The 18,661-nt window shown below is 38.0% G+C and overlaps 1 protein-coding gene and 1 long non-coding RNA gene across 2 annotated transcripts in view; both read right to left on the bottom strand.

The window, feature by feature from the left end:
• Window positions 1–64: 64 nt before the first annotated feature.
• On the bottom strand, window positions 65–17,478 carry LOC140070726 (albumin-like). The gene is made up of 15 exons (XM_072117569.1): window positions 17,333–17,478; window positions 16,282–16,345; window positions 15,761–15,893; window positions 15,247–15,452; window positions 11,722–11,854; window positions 11,449–11,546; window positions 10,279–10,408; window positions 9,465–9,679; window positions 8,834–8,966; window positions 8,652–8,749; window positions 4,671–4,809; window positions 3,169–3,392; window positions 2,841–2,973; window positions 564–618; window positions 65–185 (listed from the first exon to the last, which is right to left on the bottom strand). Exons 1-14 carry the CDS (start codon window positions 17,409–17,411, stop codon window positions 574–576), a joined length of 1,830 nt encoding a protein of 609 aa, XP_071973670.1. The 5' UTR covers window positions 17,412–17,478; the 3' UTR covers window positions 65–185; window positions 564–573.
• Window positions 17,479–17,547: 69 nt separating this feature from the next.
• The window catches only part of LOC140103306 (uncharacterized), a 54,403-nt gene continuing 53,289 nt past the window's right edge, over window positions 17,548–18,661 (bottom strand). Inside the window, exon 4 of the long non-coding RNA XR_011850120.1 lies at window positions 17,548–17,679. This is a non-coding gene — a long non-coding RNA (uncharacterized lncRNA). The remainder of the gene's footprint in view (window positions 17,680–18,661) is intronic.

Below are 18,661 nucleotides of genomic sequence, written 5' to 3'. Positions count from 1 at the left end.
GTTCATTTATAATAAATGACCATTGGTTATAGGACCTATAATAGAAAAGAGCACAAGAGACTGATTTTTAATTTCTGCAAAATTTATTTGAGTTTTATGAAAGCTCTGTATATTTTTCATTTGATCGAATGTTAGAAGATCCTGGTCTTCCTTCTACGAGTCTGAGGTCTGTAGAAAGCAGAGATCTGTTTTATAGAATTAAACATGAAGTCAGTCAAGTAAATAAATTCCAGATTCTCTTAAGGCTACATTCAACGGCTAGCATAACTGCAACATCACTGGAAATGCAATCCAAAGCGACCAAGAGCAGTATAGACTTTTTATTCTATTTTATGCCACATTAGGAGAAAAAAAGTTGCTCAATTCCCCACATAGTAAAGGTAAAGATATATATATATATATATATATATATATATATATATATAACACTTATAACAAAACAACAATGTTTTGCTAATAATGGTAATTCATAACTCTACAATACAATAAAAATATAATTGTTTCTTACTGTATACAGATAGATGTCTATAATTTCAACCCCAAAATAGTAAAACATATTTTACCTTTTGTATTTTAGACTCCTAGCAGATTCTTCAAATGTAGCATAACAGCAGGTCTCTACAGAGGAAAAGGCAATGTGAATAGCAATCAGATAAGGACATAAAAGGGGTTGACCACTTTCAGCAAATAATTTATATTGTTTGTGTAATGAAAAGTTATATAATTTTCCAATATACTTTCTGTATCAATTCCTCATCATTTTCTAGATCTCTGCTTGCTGTCCCACTATAGAAAGCTTGTATGTTTACTTTCAGTGGATAGAAATTTGCCCATGGTCATGTGATGGACATGCAGGTGCATGTATCGTTATATCACAGAAATTAATCAGAGCCATGTGGTACTAACAGCTCGTGAACTTGATTGTGCATCTCAAGACTATGGGTAGATTTCTGTTTGCTGAAACTGGATATCCCCTCTAACTATACATAGTGTTGAAGATGAGTACATTAATTACTGCAAAAAAACCTTAACCTTGTAAACAACATTTTAACCCCTTCCAAACACGCACCGCAATAGTACGGCACGCGTCGGGTGCGGGTACCTGGAGAGGGCACACGGGCTGAGCCCTCTCCATAGCCAGTAAGTCTTTGCTGCATATTGTAACACAGTAACGCCAGCGATCTGTGCTAGCACCGACCGCGGGTGTTATCCGCTGCTGGTGGCGTCAAAAACTGACGGGGAGCTGCGATTGTTCTCCATGACAGCCTTGGGTCTTCCATTTTAACCGATTCATTACAATGTGCGATTTGCACACTGTAATGAATGAGGAGGAAAATCCCCATATACTGGCAGTATATGGTAGGATCGATCAGACAACCTAGGGTTAAAGTAAAATTTAAAAAAAGTTAAAAAATATATAATAAAAAAACCTAAAAATCCCCCCCCCCTTTCCCTAGAACTGATAATAATATAAAGAAACAGTAAAAATCATAAACACATTGGGTATCACTGGGTCTGAAAATGCCCGATGTAAAGTCATTTATAAAAATATTAAAAATTCAATAAAAAGTGATCAAAAGGTCGTACAGTCCTAAAAATTGTAGTATTGAAAACATCACCAAAAGTCTCACAAAATGACACCACCAACAGCAACATCAAAAAAACATTTTTTGTACAGTTGGTTTTAATTTTTGTAAATGTCTAAAAACATTATAAAACCTGTATATACTCGAGTATAAGCAGACCCGAGTATAAGCTGGGGCCCCTAATTTTACCAGCAGAAACAGGGAAAACCTATTGACTCGAGTGTAAGCCGAGGGTGGGAAAAGCATTGGTCACAGCCACCCAGTATATAGCCAGCAAGTCCCCTGTAGTATATAGCCTGCCAACCCCTGTAGTATATAGCCTGCCAGCCCCTGTAGTATATTGCCTGCCAGCCCCCTTTAATATAAAGCCAACCAGCCCCCTTTAGTATAAAGCCAACCAGCCCCCTGTAGTATAAAGCCAACCAGCCCCCTGTAGTATAAAGCCAACCAGCCCCCTGTAGTATAAAGCCAACCAGCCCCCTGTAGTATATAGCCAGCCAGCCCCCAGTAGTATATAGCCTGCAAGCCCACTTAAGTATACAGCCAGCCAGCCCACCCTCTTAAGTATACAGCCAGCCCACATAAAATACTTGTGTATAAGCCGAGGCGAGATTTTTCAGCACATTTTTTGTGCTGAAAAACTCGGCTTATATACAGTATAGAGATTTGGTATCCTTGTGATCGTACCTACCAAAATAATAAAGTAGCCATGTGAAATGCAAGCCCACAAGAAAACAGTGCAAATGCGTTTTTTCACCATTTTCACTGCATTTGGAATTTTTTTCATGGAATAGTCAATTCCATCACTATAAAGTGCAAATTGTTACGGAGAAAACTAGCTGTCACAGAGTTCTTTATGTGCAAAAATAAAAAAAGACAGATTTTTGAAGGTGGGGAGTGAAAATTGGAAATGAAAAAACAGAAAAGGGCCAGGTCGTTCAGGGGTTAAGATAATTGTCCATCAGACGATTAAACGGACAATAATTTTAAGATATTTAATATTACATTAGTCCTTTAGATTATTTTAGAAAAATAAAAGTGTCTATAATAGTTTCATACCAAGAGCTAATAAAATTCCATACAGAAAGTGTAGTATCCAATCATGACCATGTCTAAGAAGACTTAAGTTATTACACATCCACAAGGAAATATATTTAGTCACTGCTATATGTAATAGTTTGAACATTGGGCTGCAAAACTAGACCAAACTAATGGAGAAGAATGGCAATTAAAATTGTAACACTACAAACTTACCTCTGTATCAAAGCAAACTTGGTGATCTTCTGCAGCACAGCATTTTTCTCTTACTTTTGTAAATTCCTCAATACAGCCTTTCAGGTTTTCATATGACATAGTGGGCTTTAGTTTAATGGCCTTTATAAGCAATCTGGAAACAATAAGGACATTGGTCTGAGTTACAATGAGTTGAAACTCAAAGCTCTTGGGCCCCAAGAAAATTCTCTAAATGGACCTCCAATTATATTATTAGTGTTTTCTTATGATAGAAAGAACCCTTGGGCTTGAGGGTCCAGTAACGACTGCTATGCCTGCACCTTCTATGGAATTACGCCCCTGTACTTACATAAGCCTTTTGGCCTGCTTTTCCTCTTCTGTACCTTCGCAGATATTAGCACCAACATTGAAAACATTTTCATCAAAAGCTGGTGGTTGGTAAGATGTGTCAACTCCAAGGTCTGTGAAGCATTTTCTTCTTTTAGCATAAGAGGCATCACAACAGTGATGAACTTGTTCATTTATGGGTGTTTTTGTTTGTCTTTCACACATTTCTCCTATTAATAAGCTTAGCTGGAAATAGAAATAGATAACTGATAAACTAATGTCATTAAGGAAAATTCTCCTTCAGTAAACTATGAAGTAAGTATGAAATGTGTATTTCTAGAATCTCTATTGTATGCTGAGGTCATGTATAATATCTAATATTTAAACCTAGACTAGAGGGTTTTTTTGTATGCCTAAACATTATGCATATAAGAAGCAGTAGTCTAACTGGGAAAGGCTTGGCCCCATAGAAAATGTGGTTGGGCCATATATAGCCATATATAGCCTGCCAGACCCTGTAGTATATAGCTTGCCGGCCACCTCTAGTACATAGCCAACCAGCCCGCTGTAGTATTCAGTTAGCCAGCCCTCAGTAGTATATAGCCAGCCAGCCCCCAGTAGTATATAGCCAGCCAGGCCCCAGTAGTATATAGCCTTCAAGCCCCCATGTAATATATAGCAAGCCAGCACCCAGTAGTATATAGCCTGCAAGCCCCTAGTAGTATACAGCCAGCCAGCCCCCTTAAGTATAAGCCAGCCAGCCCCCTTAACACATGTGGTTGAGGCGCTCTTAACATGAAAATTACAGGCTGATTTCAGACTATAAGAAGCACCTAAGTATAAGATGCAGATTCAAAAATAAAAAGAATATATAAAAATATATTTGGCACCAATTAACCATTCCTTGGCGGTATATCTGCTACATACACAGCACTGCTTCATACACTTGCACACACACTAAGCACAGCTACAAACATGTGCACAGACACAGCTCTGTTACATCCACATGCACACACACAAATACAGCCACACTACCCATTTCTACAACATACAGCCCTACTGCACAATCTTGCATTTAAGTAACTTGCTTTTCAACTCTGTACCCACGGTATAAAGAATACTCCTCTCCCATCTGATCACATACCTCTTACATCACTAAAAGGACCGCACTGCACATGTTACTGAAGATTGGTATGTGCCTCTCAGGAAGAGAGAAAGACTTGTACGGACACACTACTTTCTCAGAGATTGGGTGAAAAGCTTTGTCAGTGCGTCACTCCATCTCTAAGAAAGAACCCAGGAAAGTCTGGAACTTCTGCATCCTTCAGATTTTACAATGTAGGCAGATGTAGTTTTTTTTTTTACAAGACTCCTTCATCTTAGTTCCTTCTATGAATTGCTCCCTGGCAGTACATTAGAACTACAACTAATTGCCAAGCTTCTGACTTTTTCTGATTTATGTCTGGACAAGCCATTAAATTAAATCATCAGAACCTTAAAAAGCAAAAATAGAAACTAACATACATTCTCTTCAGAACAAGACATTCTCTGATCTTCAGGACGTGCACAACATTCGACACCAATTTTGGTCATTTTAACAGCGATTTCAATAAGTGTTTTGTCAGTCACTTGTGGCATTTTTACTGTATAGGCAGCAATCTTTCTGAAAGGAAAATAAAGAAAATAATTTTTATTTCACATTAAAAGGATTTTTTTTGTGTGTTGGATATAATTGATTTATCAAATGTTTGTTATGTCAAGTGCATATGTATATGGCCAGAAGTTCCTAAACACCTTTTACAATGTCTTTTCTTATCTGTATTTAATTTTTACAATGCAGTCAAATTTCAACCCCTTCTTGGGTGTCTCCTCTATGAAGAATTGAGATATCTTTATTAAATGCATACATTCTTATAACCCAATATGTTATTTACAGAAGGAATATTACATGCATGATATGGTTGCATTAATATTGTCCCCCTCAATATTTCTGAGCAGGTGATATTGTATGTATTTCTCCAGCCTTTCAATAACGTAAACTCTGCTTCTTTGTGTATTACATTATCCAATATACACTCACAGGCCACTTTATTAGGTACACCTGTCCAACTGCCCGTTAACACTTAATTTCTAATCAGCCAGCTACATGGCCGCAACTCAGTGCATTTAGGCATGTAGACATGGTCACGACAATCTCCTGCAGTTCAAACCGAGCATCAGTATGGGGAAGAAAGGTGATTTGAGTGCCTTTGAACGTGGCATGGTTGTTGGTGCCAGAAGGACTGGTCTGAGTATTTCAGAAACTGCTGATCTACTGGGATTTTCACACACAACCATCTCTAGGGTTTACAGAGAATGGTCCGAAAAAGAAAAAACATCCAGTGAGCGGCAGTTCTGTGGGCGGAAATGCCTTGTTGATGCCAGAGTTTAGAGGAGAATGGGCAGACTGGTTCGAGCTGATAGAAAGGCAACAGTGACTCAAATCGCAACCCGTTACAACCAAGGTAGGCAGAAGAGCATCTCTGAACACACAGTACGTCGAACTTTGAGGCAGATGGGCTACAGCAGCAGAAGACCACACTGGGTGCCACTCCTTTCAGCTAAGAACAGGAAACTGAGGCTAAAATTTGCACAAGCTCATCGAAAATTGGACAGTAGAAGATTGGAAAAACGTTGCCTGGTCTGATGAGTCTCGATTTCTGCTGCGACATTCGGATGGTAGGGTCAGAATTTGGCATCAACAACATGAAAGCATGGATCCATCCTGCCTTGTATCAATGGTTCAGGCTGGTGGTGGTGGTGTCATGGTGTGGGGAATATTTTCTTGGCACTCTTTGGGCCCCTTGGTACCAATTGAGCATCGTTGCAACGCCACAGCCTACCTGAGTATTGTTGCTGACCATGTCCATCCCTTTATGACCACAATGTACCCAACATCTGATGGCTACTTTCAGCAGGATAATGCGCCATGTCATAAAGCGGAATCATCTCAGACTGGTTTCTTGAACATGACAATGAGTTCACTGTACTCAAATGGCCTCCACAGTCACCAGATCTCAATCCAATAGAGCATCTTTGGGATGTGGTGGAATGGGAGATTCGCATCATGGATGTGCAGCCGACAAATCTGCGGCAACTGTGTGATGCCATCATGTCAATATGGACCAAAATCTCTGAGGAATGCTTCCAGCACCTTGTTGAATCTATGCCACGAAGAATTGAGGCAGTTCTGAAGGCAAAAGGGGTCCAACCCATTACTAGCATGGTGTACCTAATAAAGTGGCCGGTGAGTGTATATCTTGCCTATTTATTTGCTATCTTCCCCTAAATATGTCTTCTTCCCCAAATACCATATATCTACTGATGCTAACAATTGATGGATTGCCCCCCCCCCCCTCCAGCACATGAAACATTTTCTGAAATTGTTACTTTTACCTATTTTTCCTAGATAATCTATTTTCATGATCTCTTTAGATATCTGTAAATAGTATAAGAACTTAACTCTTCTTTATTTGGTCAAAGGGTTTTAATTCACTTTTTTAAAATATCCATTATATGACTAAGTTTATATATGCCGTTCCTTTCCCATATAGAAAACCAACCTTGTTGACCTTTCCTTTACAAAAAAAAATACTTTAATATTAGGAATTCTCAACTAGATATTTTTTTCCACCAGTTCTCCAAAACGCTTAATACTTACTAGATACCCTAGCTCCTGTCATTCTCCTTCTTTTTAAACATAGAGTTAAGCTTGTTTGCTTCCCTATGTCATAGCAATAAAATGAGTGTATGCACAGTATACAGTAATATAGTGTTAATCAAGTGTTCACAATGTTGTGTAAGAACAAAGGACATTATACATATAGGCACCTATAATACTGTTTTCCAAAATTGTCACTATTTCTAATTTTTTTTAGATGGACTTACATGTACTTTACTTTAAAGAAAACAAATGGCCAACTACAGGATGCTAAATTTTAAACCCCATCTGAAGTTTATGAATGAGGGGAGTTTCAAAAGGTACAACTTTTTCAACTTAAAGAAATTTTGCATTAACCATGAGGTGAGTTGGGGCTTTGGCCTCAAAGTAGGTAGCAGGGTGCATTAGGGTGCCAGCATGAGCTACAGTATTTCCATAAGTCTCCTGCACTTCTTGGCTTCTATAATTTGTGCTGCTCACTTAGATGTCTGTGCCTCCTTAAAAGTTCCCAGTAGACCTTTGGCTGGATTGAGAACACATAAAGAGCAAGTTTCTTCATTCTGCAATGTGATATGATGTAGCTCAGTCCAGACAGAGACAGTTTGGGCAAGTGAAATTGCTTGCAATTTAAGTATTAGGAGAAAACACGTTCCTGTTCTTTTAATAACTATTTAGGTGTTCTGTCATGGATGTTACTTACAAACAACTAATTATCTAGTTGTCTCTGGCCACATTGTTGTTTCTGCTCGGCTCCCCCATCTTCTGGTCAGTGTCATCTAACCACTGAACCTGCACAGGACCTGCTAAATTGCAAATTATCTCCAGCAGATACAGAAGCAGGAGGCAACCCTGGCCTTGGTGTGAGAACTGTCACAAGCCTCTCTGTAGGGGTAAGGTAGTAGTGGATCTGTGCTGTAGGAGTACAACTGTGTGGTCAAAAACCTGATAACTGGGAAAGCCAGACCTGCAGCAAGACAAGTATCAGAATGACGCTGCACTTCCTGGACTAGTAATGAATATGATGACTAGGAAGACACTATTTATAATCATCACCATCATCATTCTTCTATATACAGGCAGTCCCCAGGTTACATACAAAATAGGGTCTGTACATTTGTTCTTAAGTTGAATTTGTATGTAAGTCAGAACTGTATATTTTATAATTGAAACCCCAACCAAATTTTTTTCGGTCTCTGTGATAATTGGATTTTAAAAATGTTGGGTTGTCATAAGAACCAGGATTAACAATAAAGCTTAACTACCGACATATTTAGTAACAGTTATAGCTGTTTATTGTAGCCTGGGACTAAAGTACAGTAAATGACCAACTTCCAGAGGTCCGTTTGTAACTAGGGGTCATCTGTAAGTCGGGTGTTCTTAAGTAGGGGACCACCTGTAATACACTTCTCTGGAGTCTATACCACTAGACAAAACCTTTTAAATGCCGGTGATTTCTGAGATTTTACTGACTCAGGTTTTAGGGTCTGTCTCATCTCATTTTGCATGCTTCTACAGTACATAAACATATTATGTACAGAAACATATATTTATGTTTGGAATGTATATGTAAAGTATACATATGAATATAGCAAATGCTAATATGACCTTTAAAATCATACTTAACATTCATTTCATTGTATGTAACATGTAAGTTATAAGTTGTATGTATAAATGAGTAATATATTTCCATACATACATACATTTTGTGGTAGGGTGTTGTCACTCTACTTGACCTGACTTAAAGCTTTCTACAATGTACATATAAACCAATGTTATAACAATCTCACACTATTCTGTACACTTACTGAATAGTAAAAGCATATGTTCCAATCTTTTGTAATGCATCACAGTTTTGTTTTAATAGATTTAGGCTTTCTTTGATTCCTGCTTCAAGCAGTTGAGGCTGTAAAGTAACAAAACATTTTAGTAAAAGATGAATCCAGGATGAATCATTTTAACTGGGAGGTAGTTGGCTAAGTAGTCATACCGCAGTCTTGTAGCACTCCACAGGATTTTCTTTTGCACAGCATGCTGTAATCAGATCCTCATAGCCTTTAGCAACAATCAGAAGGCTTGTGACACCTAATGTTAAATGTGTTCTTCCAAATGCAAATACAAACCTATGAGAGCATAAACATTCAAGTAATATAAGATGACATGAATAAAATTGCTAAGCATTCAGTAATACCTTGTCATGGCCATTATAGACCTATATAAGTAATAATATGTTTAATGGCTGCCCTTTTTAAATAGATTTTAGAACAGTTCTCTATAATTTTATAACTGCTCATCATCCAAGTAAACAGAGTGGTGATTAAATAATAACTATATAATACAGAGAGATACATATAGTAGATAAATTGATATATAGATAGACCAAATACAGCGTTCAGCTATCCCACAGACTTTAAATTGAGTAGAATTTCACAAGTTTGGCCACCAATCAATTCACTTTTTCTGCAGGAGGAATGGAGTGCTCAAATTCAACACCCAGTTATTAAACTTGTATCGCCCATCCTGTGGATTGATTATAGCAAATCATTCTACTAAATCTGTTTGTGGTTGTTATATCTAAATATTCTTTTCATTTCTCAATGTGATCATGTATGTATACTTACTTGGCTAAGAAGGCATCCTTGTGTTCTGCAAAGTTTTGACACACATGTTCATCCTCTACAAACTCTTTCAGCTCTTTAGGCACACTTTCTGGGGTTGGCTCTTGAGGCATGGCAATGATACAGGGTGTGCGTTCCATTATGGGTTTTTCACAGCAAACTTTCAAGTTGGGTGATATATCCGCCTGGTGTTCACAGACATGTTTGTTGAATTCGAGCTGCCGGACAATGACAAAGTATTATCAGGTGAATAAATCTATGACTCCATCTATACCGAAACAATTTATAATGAGCCAAGTTTGACAGAGATCTCTCATTTTTTGAATAGGTGCTAAAGAAAATGGCTAATTTTTATCTAATCTGAATACATAGAGAAGTGCATTCCTGATTAATGGGTGTATTAAATTGGGACTAATTTTCTACAGTTATTTTACAAATGATTACATCTATCACTAATTACATCTAATTAAAGATGAATTTTACAGTCCGATTTTACATTTCAGTGCTAGTGGGCCAATGAAAACACCTTCTTATTTGGTGCATCAGAAGTTTACTATTATCAAAGCACTGAATATGTATGGTCTATATGGGAACACTAAACTGACAACCTACACGAGAAATAGTATTGTCATGAGGTTTTGTTTTTATAGGGAGGCAACATGTATTGTACCAAAATCTTTTTACAGGAATAATATTTTTAAATACAGCACACTAAAGGTACTGGGAAGTAGAGCTTCTGGTACTTGTGAAAACATATATCGTATATTGCCTCATGTCTTAAACAAAATATATCCCTTTATCCATGCAGTTGTAATACCTTCTCAATCATACATTCGACCACGTCGTGTTTACAACAGTCCTTGTTCAAATGCACAGCTTCATGGACGAGTTTTTGTATAACGTCAAAGCTACTTCCAGGGTATTTTATAGCAAATCTAGCTAACATTCTGAAGTAGAGAAAAACAAATTAATAACATGTTCATGTAGCTCAAAACATAAATGTTCTACAACTAATTAGTTTTGATGTAGCAATGAATTTTAAAAGAAATATAAAGCCATCTTTTTATCTTTAAAGCAAACCTGTCAACAGGAATGTTTTATTAGCTGTTGACAGGTTCCAATAGTCTATGTTATGCGCAATAAAGGAAAGGGAAATGTATTTTCAGCTCAGCTGCCCGTAGTAGCTATATATTAAGTGCCAATGCTGGGATATGCTGAGCCATATCAGTCCAATAGAATTAGGAAGAAGGTGAATCCCAGCAGCCAGGCAGATTTGAAAAAAATGGTTGTGTTAAAACTTCACTTTTAATTCACTCAGCGTTAAAAATTCAAAAAGTTACCATGGTAGAGCGAATGGTCTGATATGTTTTGAGCCTGATCATAGCCTGATTAAGAACTTATTGTAAGTTTGAAATGCATCAGATCATTTGCTCTACCTTTTTTATATTTTTTTTAGCACTGAATGAATGTCTTTTTCAAATCTGCCTGGCTGCTCAATTCACCTTCTACCTATGCTAATTTTAAAACTACTTTTGTCAGCATTATGAATCATTTCAGCACTTTATTTTAGTTTAGCAGTGTGTGGGGATTCCCGGGGGAGTGGCAGCTAAAGGCCGTGTGTGCCTGTTTCTCGTCATGCATTCTTCTTCTCCTCCATACCATCCCTCTCCTGTCTGCTCAATGCGCATGGAAAGAAGTGGAGAGGGGGAAAGAGCTGTGGAGTGTGGAGGAGAAGAGACACAGGCACATAAGCTGCAGCTGCCCCCCTTCCGTAGGACTTACCACATGCTGATGGCAAGGAGCCGGGTAATGTGAATTAAGCTTATATAAAGTACTGAAATGTTTCAGAATGCTGACAAAGGCTTTATTAAAATCATAATAGCATAGGATATAGGAACCTGACATTCCTGTAGACAGGTGTGCTTTAAGGATTTATATCTTTTAAGTATGAATAGAAATACACTCCAATAACAATTCAGCAACTTACATAGCTTGAAAGACCCGTTCTGGGAATTCTTTAAGAACATGGCAAACATGTTTTTGCTTGTTTTCAATATAAAGTGTGGCTTTGTGGACTTCAACAAACTGAAAAAAGTAAAGTAAATATGAGTAGGATGCTTGATAAATGAGTCCAACCTTTATTTCAACTTAACCCTTGATTAATCGTATTTACTCTTTCTGTATATATTGTCTATTATATGAATGTACTGTATTTTAAAAAGAAAGAAAAACATTTTCTGTTGGAAACTGCATACCATACCTTAGATTCGAAACATTTCACCTTCTCCTCTTCTTCACAACATTCCGTAAGAATGGTGTCATATTGTCCAGCAAGGGCCAAAACTGCTGGGGGGTAGATGTTTGGGTGTCTCTTAGCAATAATATGTATGTATCTGAAAGTTTAGAAACCAAGTTAGTGTAGAGAAAACAGCCACCTGTATGATAAAATATGTCTACACAATGCTATATAACTGACATTATTGATTTTCACAAAACCCCTTATCAATTTGGTAAATATTTTGTCCACCCTTTCAAAAGATATGGCCTGGAAATTAATCTATGAATTAGCCAATGAGGCGGTGAGCTCTATCACAATGCAAAATAAAAAGGTTACTTCCCCCTAGAAAAGTATGTGCTTATTCAAATATAAACCTCTAGGGCCATGTTTTGTAAATGGGTGAATGGATTTAAAGAGGTTGTCCAGGCTTTTCTAAATTTTTTGTATAAGGCTTGGGGGAAAGGGGCTACAAAAACAAAAAATAATGTTATACTCACCCCCTCCAGTGCTGCTGTTCATCCGTGGCATCATCGTGGTCACTGTTTGTTTATAGAGGCCCATGCTCTAGTCTTGACCACTGCTATGCATAGAAATTGATGTTCGGGATGGGTGTGCCAACCTCTGTAAACCAGCAGAGGCTTTTGAAGTCCCCCCCCTTGTCTTCTATTAATTTTTTTATATAGCCTGGACAATCACTTTAATGAATACCATATATACTCGAGTATAAGCCGACCCGAGTATAAGCCGAGAACCCTAATTTTACCACCAAGAAGAGGGAAAATCTATTGACTCGAGTATAAGCCGAGGGTGGGAAATGAATTGGTCACATCCCCCCCAGTAGTATATACCCAGCCAACTCCCAGTAGTATATAGCCATCCTGCCCCCATGTAGTATACAGCCAGCCAGCCCCATGTAGTATACAGCCAGCCAGCCCCAGTAGTATACAGCCACCCCCTAGTAGTATACAGCCTGCCATACCCCATGTATTATACAGCCAGCCAGCCCCCATGTAGTATACAGCCAGCCCCCAGTAGTATACAGCCAGCCCCTAGTAGTATACAGCCAGCAAGCCCCTAGTAGTATACAGCCAGCCCCCAGTAGTATACAGCCTGCCAGCCCCTAGTAGTATACAGCCAGCCTGCCTCCAGTAGTATACAGCCAGCCTGCCCCCATGTAGTACACAGACAGCCTACCCTCATGTAGTATACAGCCAGCCTGCCCCCATGTAGTATACAACCAGCCTGACCCCATGTAGTATGACATGGTCGCTTCCATGCCGGCAGTTAAAGAAGACAGAAGAAAGAAGAGGAGCCGCGCGGAAGAAAGAAGATGAGCCGAGCCGTCATCTGGGACATCGGGAGCCGCGTGGAGTATCAGGACGCCGGAGGGTGAGTATATAAGTTTTTTTAATTGACTCGTGTATAAGCCGAGGTGACGTTTTTCAGCACATTTTTTGTGCTGTAAAAATTTGGCTTATACACGAGTATATACGGTACTAAATTGGTCTGGAAAACAGTGACAAACACATTTAGCATTATATACTTTTATGCTACCTAGCTATGTAGTTTAAAGAAACACGGTTACTTCTGCATGTCAATGAGATTTCCCATTACCGTAAGCAGAGGTCTTAGAACCTGGGAGGCGGTTTAAAGTATATTGTTATATTTTTGGTATTTCATGTTGTATAGTAAATAATGGCTTAAAGGACACCTGTCATCAGGTCTGTGTCACTAGTCTTGTCACTACTACCTGTTGGAGCAGCTCACAAGGATCCCATCTTAGCCTTTATCTAGTTATTTCATACATTATTCATTGTAAAATAATCTATTTTTTATCATGTAAATGTGGCTGGTCACATGGTCAGAGGCAGTGATGTCACCCCTGTTACCCCTCCCCTCTCCTCCCCCTGCTCATGTCTGTGTGTAATGTATAGTAAAGCATGGCTAGTGTGTGTGCTGCATCTGCTGACATGCTGCATCCTCCTAATATACAGGTGAGAGACACAGACATCAGCTACACATGAATCTGACATGTTCTGCTGTAACATGGCTGCCTGGAGCTGCTGTGTCTCTCCTAAACACACACACACACACATGCACACACAGGCTGCAGGGGGCGTGGCCACCAGCACCAGGAAGCACATCATTATACAGCCTCACATCATTATACAGGCTGTCAGTCATGCACTGGGGTGTGGCTGTGCCTCTCACTCATGAATAAGGTGGACAGCTTGAATATGCTAATGCTTCATTGGACATTTCACAGGTCATTTGCATACAGCTTTAGGACCTCATTGCTTAGGTTTACAGGCATGTAGAGGGACAATAAAGGGATAGAGGCAATGCTCTCCAATGGCAGTTTATGAAAATATATTTAGTTTAGGGGGGTTATTTTGCATGACGGGTTCTCTTTAACGAAAACCAGAAAAACAGAATAGTTTCTGTTTTTGGTGGATATTTTAAAGAAAGGTGATTTATTAAGTTACTGTAGGAAAATGGCAAGAAAAATACAACTCTCATCATAACAACATATCACTTGATCTTGAAAAGGTTCCTAGGTAACTTTTTAGAATAATGCAAATAATTGTGCCACATCACCCTCCATAACTGAAGATACTGAAGGTATTGACACATAATAGGTGGGGGTCTATTTAGATTTTTCAATATGATCCATTAGTATCCAGTTGTAACACATATAACAGTGTTTCTATTTGAAACAAATATGTATTGTAATTAAGTGCATTTATTGGATATTGTAATTAGTTGTATTTATATCGATCACCGCACCATTGAAATGGTTAAAAGAACAATACACTACTTTGTGTGCCTGAATTAATCATCTGGCATGTCGACATCAGATGGACCAGAAGTATTATTAGGTTCCAGTTTATCAAAATTGATATTTTCTCTATAACCTATGAATATTTTCTACTATAGGATTTACAAAAATCTGTGAAAAAGTAGTGACCCTGCCCAAGCTCACTCTGGTCCATACCTGCTATTTCCACTTTTTAAAACAGATGAGTGGGAAGCAAAATCACTAACTGTTACAATTTTGATATCCTTCTGGAAAGTAGAACAAGTTTTAATTCCCCCCACTTTCAAAAGAAAACAACTTAAGAGGTATTTCAGCGACAGCAAATTGTCAATAGCGTTGGTATAACTGCTGCACCACACGGATCACAACAGAACCCCAAAATGATTGAAGTAACAGGTTGAAAATTTGTGGTGTCATTCTGTTCTCTGTCTATGGCTCAGCTTACACTGGAAGTGCCATAAAGAATGAATTGAGAATCAGGGTACATGTGCAACAAGCCACTCTCATTTTTAGGGGGGGGGGGGTACCACAGAAATTGGTAAAAGTCTAATTCTTAGTCAAATCAATGGAAGTCCCACCTGGGGTCCCATTGAGCTGTATGTTATCTGCTGTCCTGTGTACAGGTGATAAGTTGCTGTCTCCTGAATACCCCTTTATGATAAATGGAATAACGCATTAAAAAATCATACTTGTGTAAAGCATCATGATGGTGTTCTTTATGCAGTTTGCAGGCAGCCTCAGCATCTGGTATCTTATATGGCTCTACTGGAATATCTCTGTGCTCATGGAAGCACTGCGCTCTTTCCAGCTCTGCCTTTACACAACAATCCTTAGTCCAAGGATAAGCTTCATCTAGTTTTGGAATTGCACAAACTTTATCATAGTAAACATTTATCTGCAAAACCACAAAAGACAAATTAATCATATATGCAATCATATATTTATAATAGGAGATTATTTAATCCTTAAAGACAACATAAAGAGTTCAAAGGAATCATTGTAATAAAAACACTTTGCCACATCAGGAATATTTCCTAGACCCTGGGATGTGAAAGATTATTCATAGATAAAATCAATGGATTTTCAGCTTCAATTTAATACAATGTATTAAAATCTAAGGTGGGTCCAAATATCATGATAATCAACAAGGTGGTGCTGTCAGTGTAAAAGCTTTGCTACGTTATTAGTAGCAAAGGCACATACCATTGGTTTCTTGCATTCTTCGTTACTTTCATCATCTACACAACCTTGCGCAAACTTGGCTAGTTCCAACATTACTTTCACATGGTCTTCAACTTTACAATGCTGGAGGTCCTGAGCGAGCATAGCCAGTATTCTGTAAAATTTTGATTTTGCAATCATTATTATTCATTGAATTGTCCCTACTCTTTATATCTACAGTATGATATCCAGAAAATATATACTAATCTGAAAATGTGATATTATCCAACCCATCTGGAGTATAATATATATATATGGAATGCTTAAAGAGGACTTGGCAGGGTGTTTTGGGTGATTTGGTGATTTAGAGACACTAGACCCCGGCAAAGAGAGAAAAAGTAAAGGGCAATTTGGAAACCTAAACCACCAGTCCATAGGGACCTATGGTTGGTTTAGTGTCCCAAATCACCTTGACATGTCCCCATTAACTAGTTTGGCACTAACAGCAAAACACACTTATTTTCCTTTCTACTAAAGGAGAGGAAAAGATCAAGAACACTTACATATGGTTAAAGTTGTCACTGCCTATTGCAGTATGTATTTCACCAATGAGCCGGGGATGATGATCTAAAGAAAAAGGAAGGAATAAATTATATTTCTCTAAATTTCCATAATACCTAAAGAAAGGTAACAAGCTAATCATCTTTTACAAATGGCAAGTATTTTCCATAAAAGGCAGATTTGTTGTAGGAATGTCTGCAAATAAAAGTTTGTTAAATTCATTTGGATATGGTTGTGTCTACAGCATGTGGATTGATTGATTGATTGATTGAAATAAATCAAACTCTCATTGGCAGTTTGCATCTCAGCCAAAACCAGGTGTACAGATAATACAGAGATAAGGTATAATGGAAAGATGTGCTCTTGTTCTGGTTATTCAACTATTCATCGTTCATTAGCACGAAAATAATGGACATGGTAACTGGACCAGTGTTAGAAATCTATTCAACAAATATGCAACATCAACATACACAAACCATAATGGAAGCTATAGGGAGCCCAAGAACAGGTCCTTGATGCTACTGTTAACAGTGTTGTACAACCACCCCTGATCCTTTAGAAATTTGCACTTGATAAAGTATACAATCTAGGAGCATATATTAGTACACAAAAAGGCAATTTCATGGAAAATCCTCACACATGCAACCAATAAAGACAAAGGTTAGGGATGCTTATTTTTGGGCTGGATAATTTACAAGGTTCTGCTGACAGTGTAAAGCTGTTTCAGTTACATTGCCACAAGCTGGGGCAATGACAAACTATAAGAAATGCACTTTAACAAATAATAACTAATAATAACAACTAATAACAAATAAAGGTACTATAACAAATTAAATATTCTCTACATCAGCAACTATACATATGTATATATATATATATATAAATATATATATATATATAGAGAGAGAGAGAGTATCTAATTTAACAGAGCAATACAGACTGTAACAGAGTTTGTAGAGGAGAATAGATATGCACTGAGCAAAGAAAACAAGGATGAAATTTCTGGTCTTTTATCTACATTGGGTTACATTATTACAAAGCAGTTTTTTTTACCCTCATCCCTCTTTTGCAAATTCCTTGATTCAATTGTTATGGAGCAGAGGAGCAAGCAAATCAGAGTGACCAACTTCATGGCTGCAGATGTTTGGGGAGGACCTCCTAGGAGCCTGGAGAGGATGAGAGAATTCGATGAATTTATATGGTTTTTGGAACTAGTTACAAATGATTAACCACACTGCCTTTATAAATAATTAATATTTACCTTGTGATTGAAGTAACGGGATGGCAAAAACACTACATGTAATCAATTGTAAATTCATTGCTGGCACCCGTCTCTTTGAAAGTCCTTGTATAACAGGTAGATGTCCACATATGAACTACATCAGTCTTTGGTAATTACTCTATGAAACCACGAACAAAAGGTTAAGTAAAGTGATCCTAGATTATGACAACTCCTGAATCTATGCTCATCATGAACTCCAAATGTGTACAAAGGTTAAATAATAAAAAAGCACAATATGAATCTGATGTTTTTCAGTTATGTTTCATTCTTTCATATGAATAATAATTACTGAATGGCATGTACCAGGAATACAACTATCTGTTTTCAAGTAACAATGTTTTCATGGATTATTAATAAAACAATGATTTTTTTTAATTATGTGAGTTATGAAATTAAAGGGGTTGGCCACTTTACCTCATGTTTTTGTAATGTGTGTGAAAGTGTGGGGGACAGGCAATTGACCAATATACATCTATTAATTAAACCTTCATCTTATATTCATTAAACACTATCATAAGGTCCTGGCAGGGACGATTGTTCATAGACAGATGGATTGTAGCCATTTGTCTGTACAGCACCTCTGCATCACTCTCCATCCCTTAGCCATGTTCGTTGCAAACTGAAATAAAGATTGATTTAATCACCTAAAAGGGTGAGTGTCATTCTATGTCTCTTTACTCTGATGTTACTGTACTGCACGGGAACATTCTATAACGACCCGCTTCTGACACCGGATCATGAACGGAGCCGGCACAAGAAGCAGCGGCTGTCAGCTGTATATTACAGATGTGCAAGGGTCTTCCCCATGTGGATCAGATCCCGGGTGCCGCTTACCAGGGGATCCAATCCACTTCTGGGCAGCCCCGAGGTCTGCCGAGTGCCCCAGGGCTGCCTGATCTCTTCTGCAGTCAGACCCCTTCCGGATCTGTCTGTCTGTGCATACGTCTGCTTGCCAGACCGTTTACACTGCTGTACAATAAATTAGTATTGTAGAGCAGTATATTGGACTTGAACCAGCGGTCAGAGCATCACTGGTTAGAGTTCAAGTTTGTATGAGTAAAAAAAGTAAAGTTTAAACATTAAAATAAATAAAAAATAAA

This window comes from Engystomops pustulosus, chromosome 1 (assembly GCF_040894005.1).
Source record: "Engystomops pustulosus chromosome 1, aEngPut4.maternal, whole genome shotgun sequence".
Classification (NCBI taxonomy): Eukaryota; Metazoa; Chordata; class Amphibia; order Anura; family Leptodactylidae; genus Engystomops; species Engystomops pustulosus.
This window is presented reverse-complemented; position numbering and strand designations above follow the sequence as displayed.

What these genes read in the sequence shown, in the direction of transcription:
- LOC140070726 (XM_072117569.1), bottom strand. Translation starts at nt 17,411, where the DNA reads ATGAAGTTGGTCACTCTGATTTGCTTGCTCCTCTGCTCCATAACAATT. An exon ending in TTTGCAAAAGAGGGATGAGG is followed by an intron (nt 16,346 to 17,332) that starts GTAAAAAAAACT and finishes CTTTTTCTTTAG; the next exon opens with ATCATCATCCCCGGCTCATT. An exon ending in TCGAATGTATGATTGAGAAG is followed by an intron (nt 9,680 to 10,278) that starts GTATTACAACTG and finishes ATTGTCCGGCAG; the next exon opens with CTCGAATTCAACAAACATGT.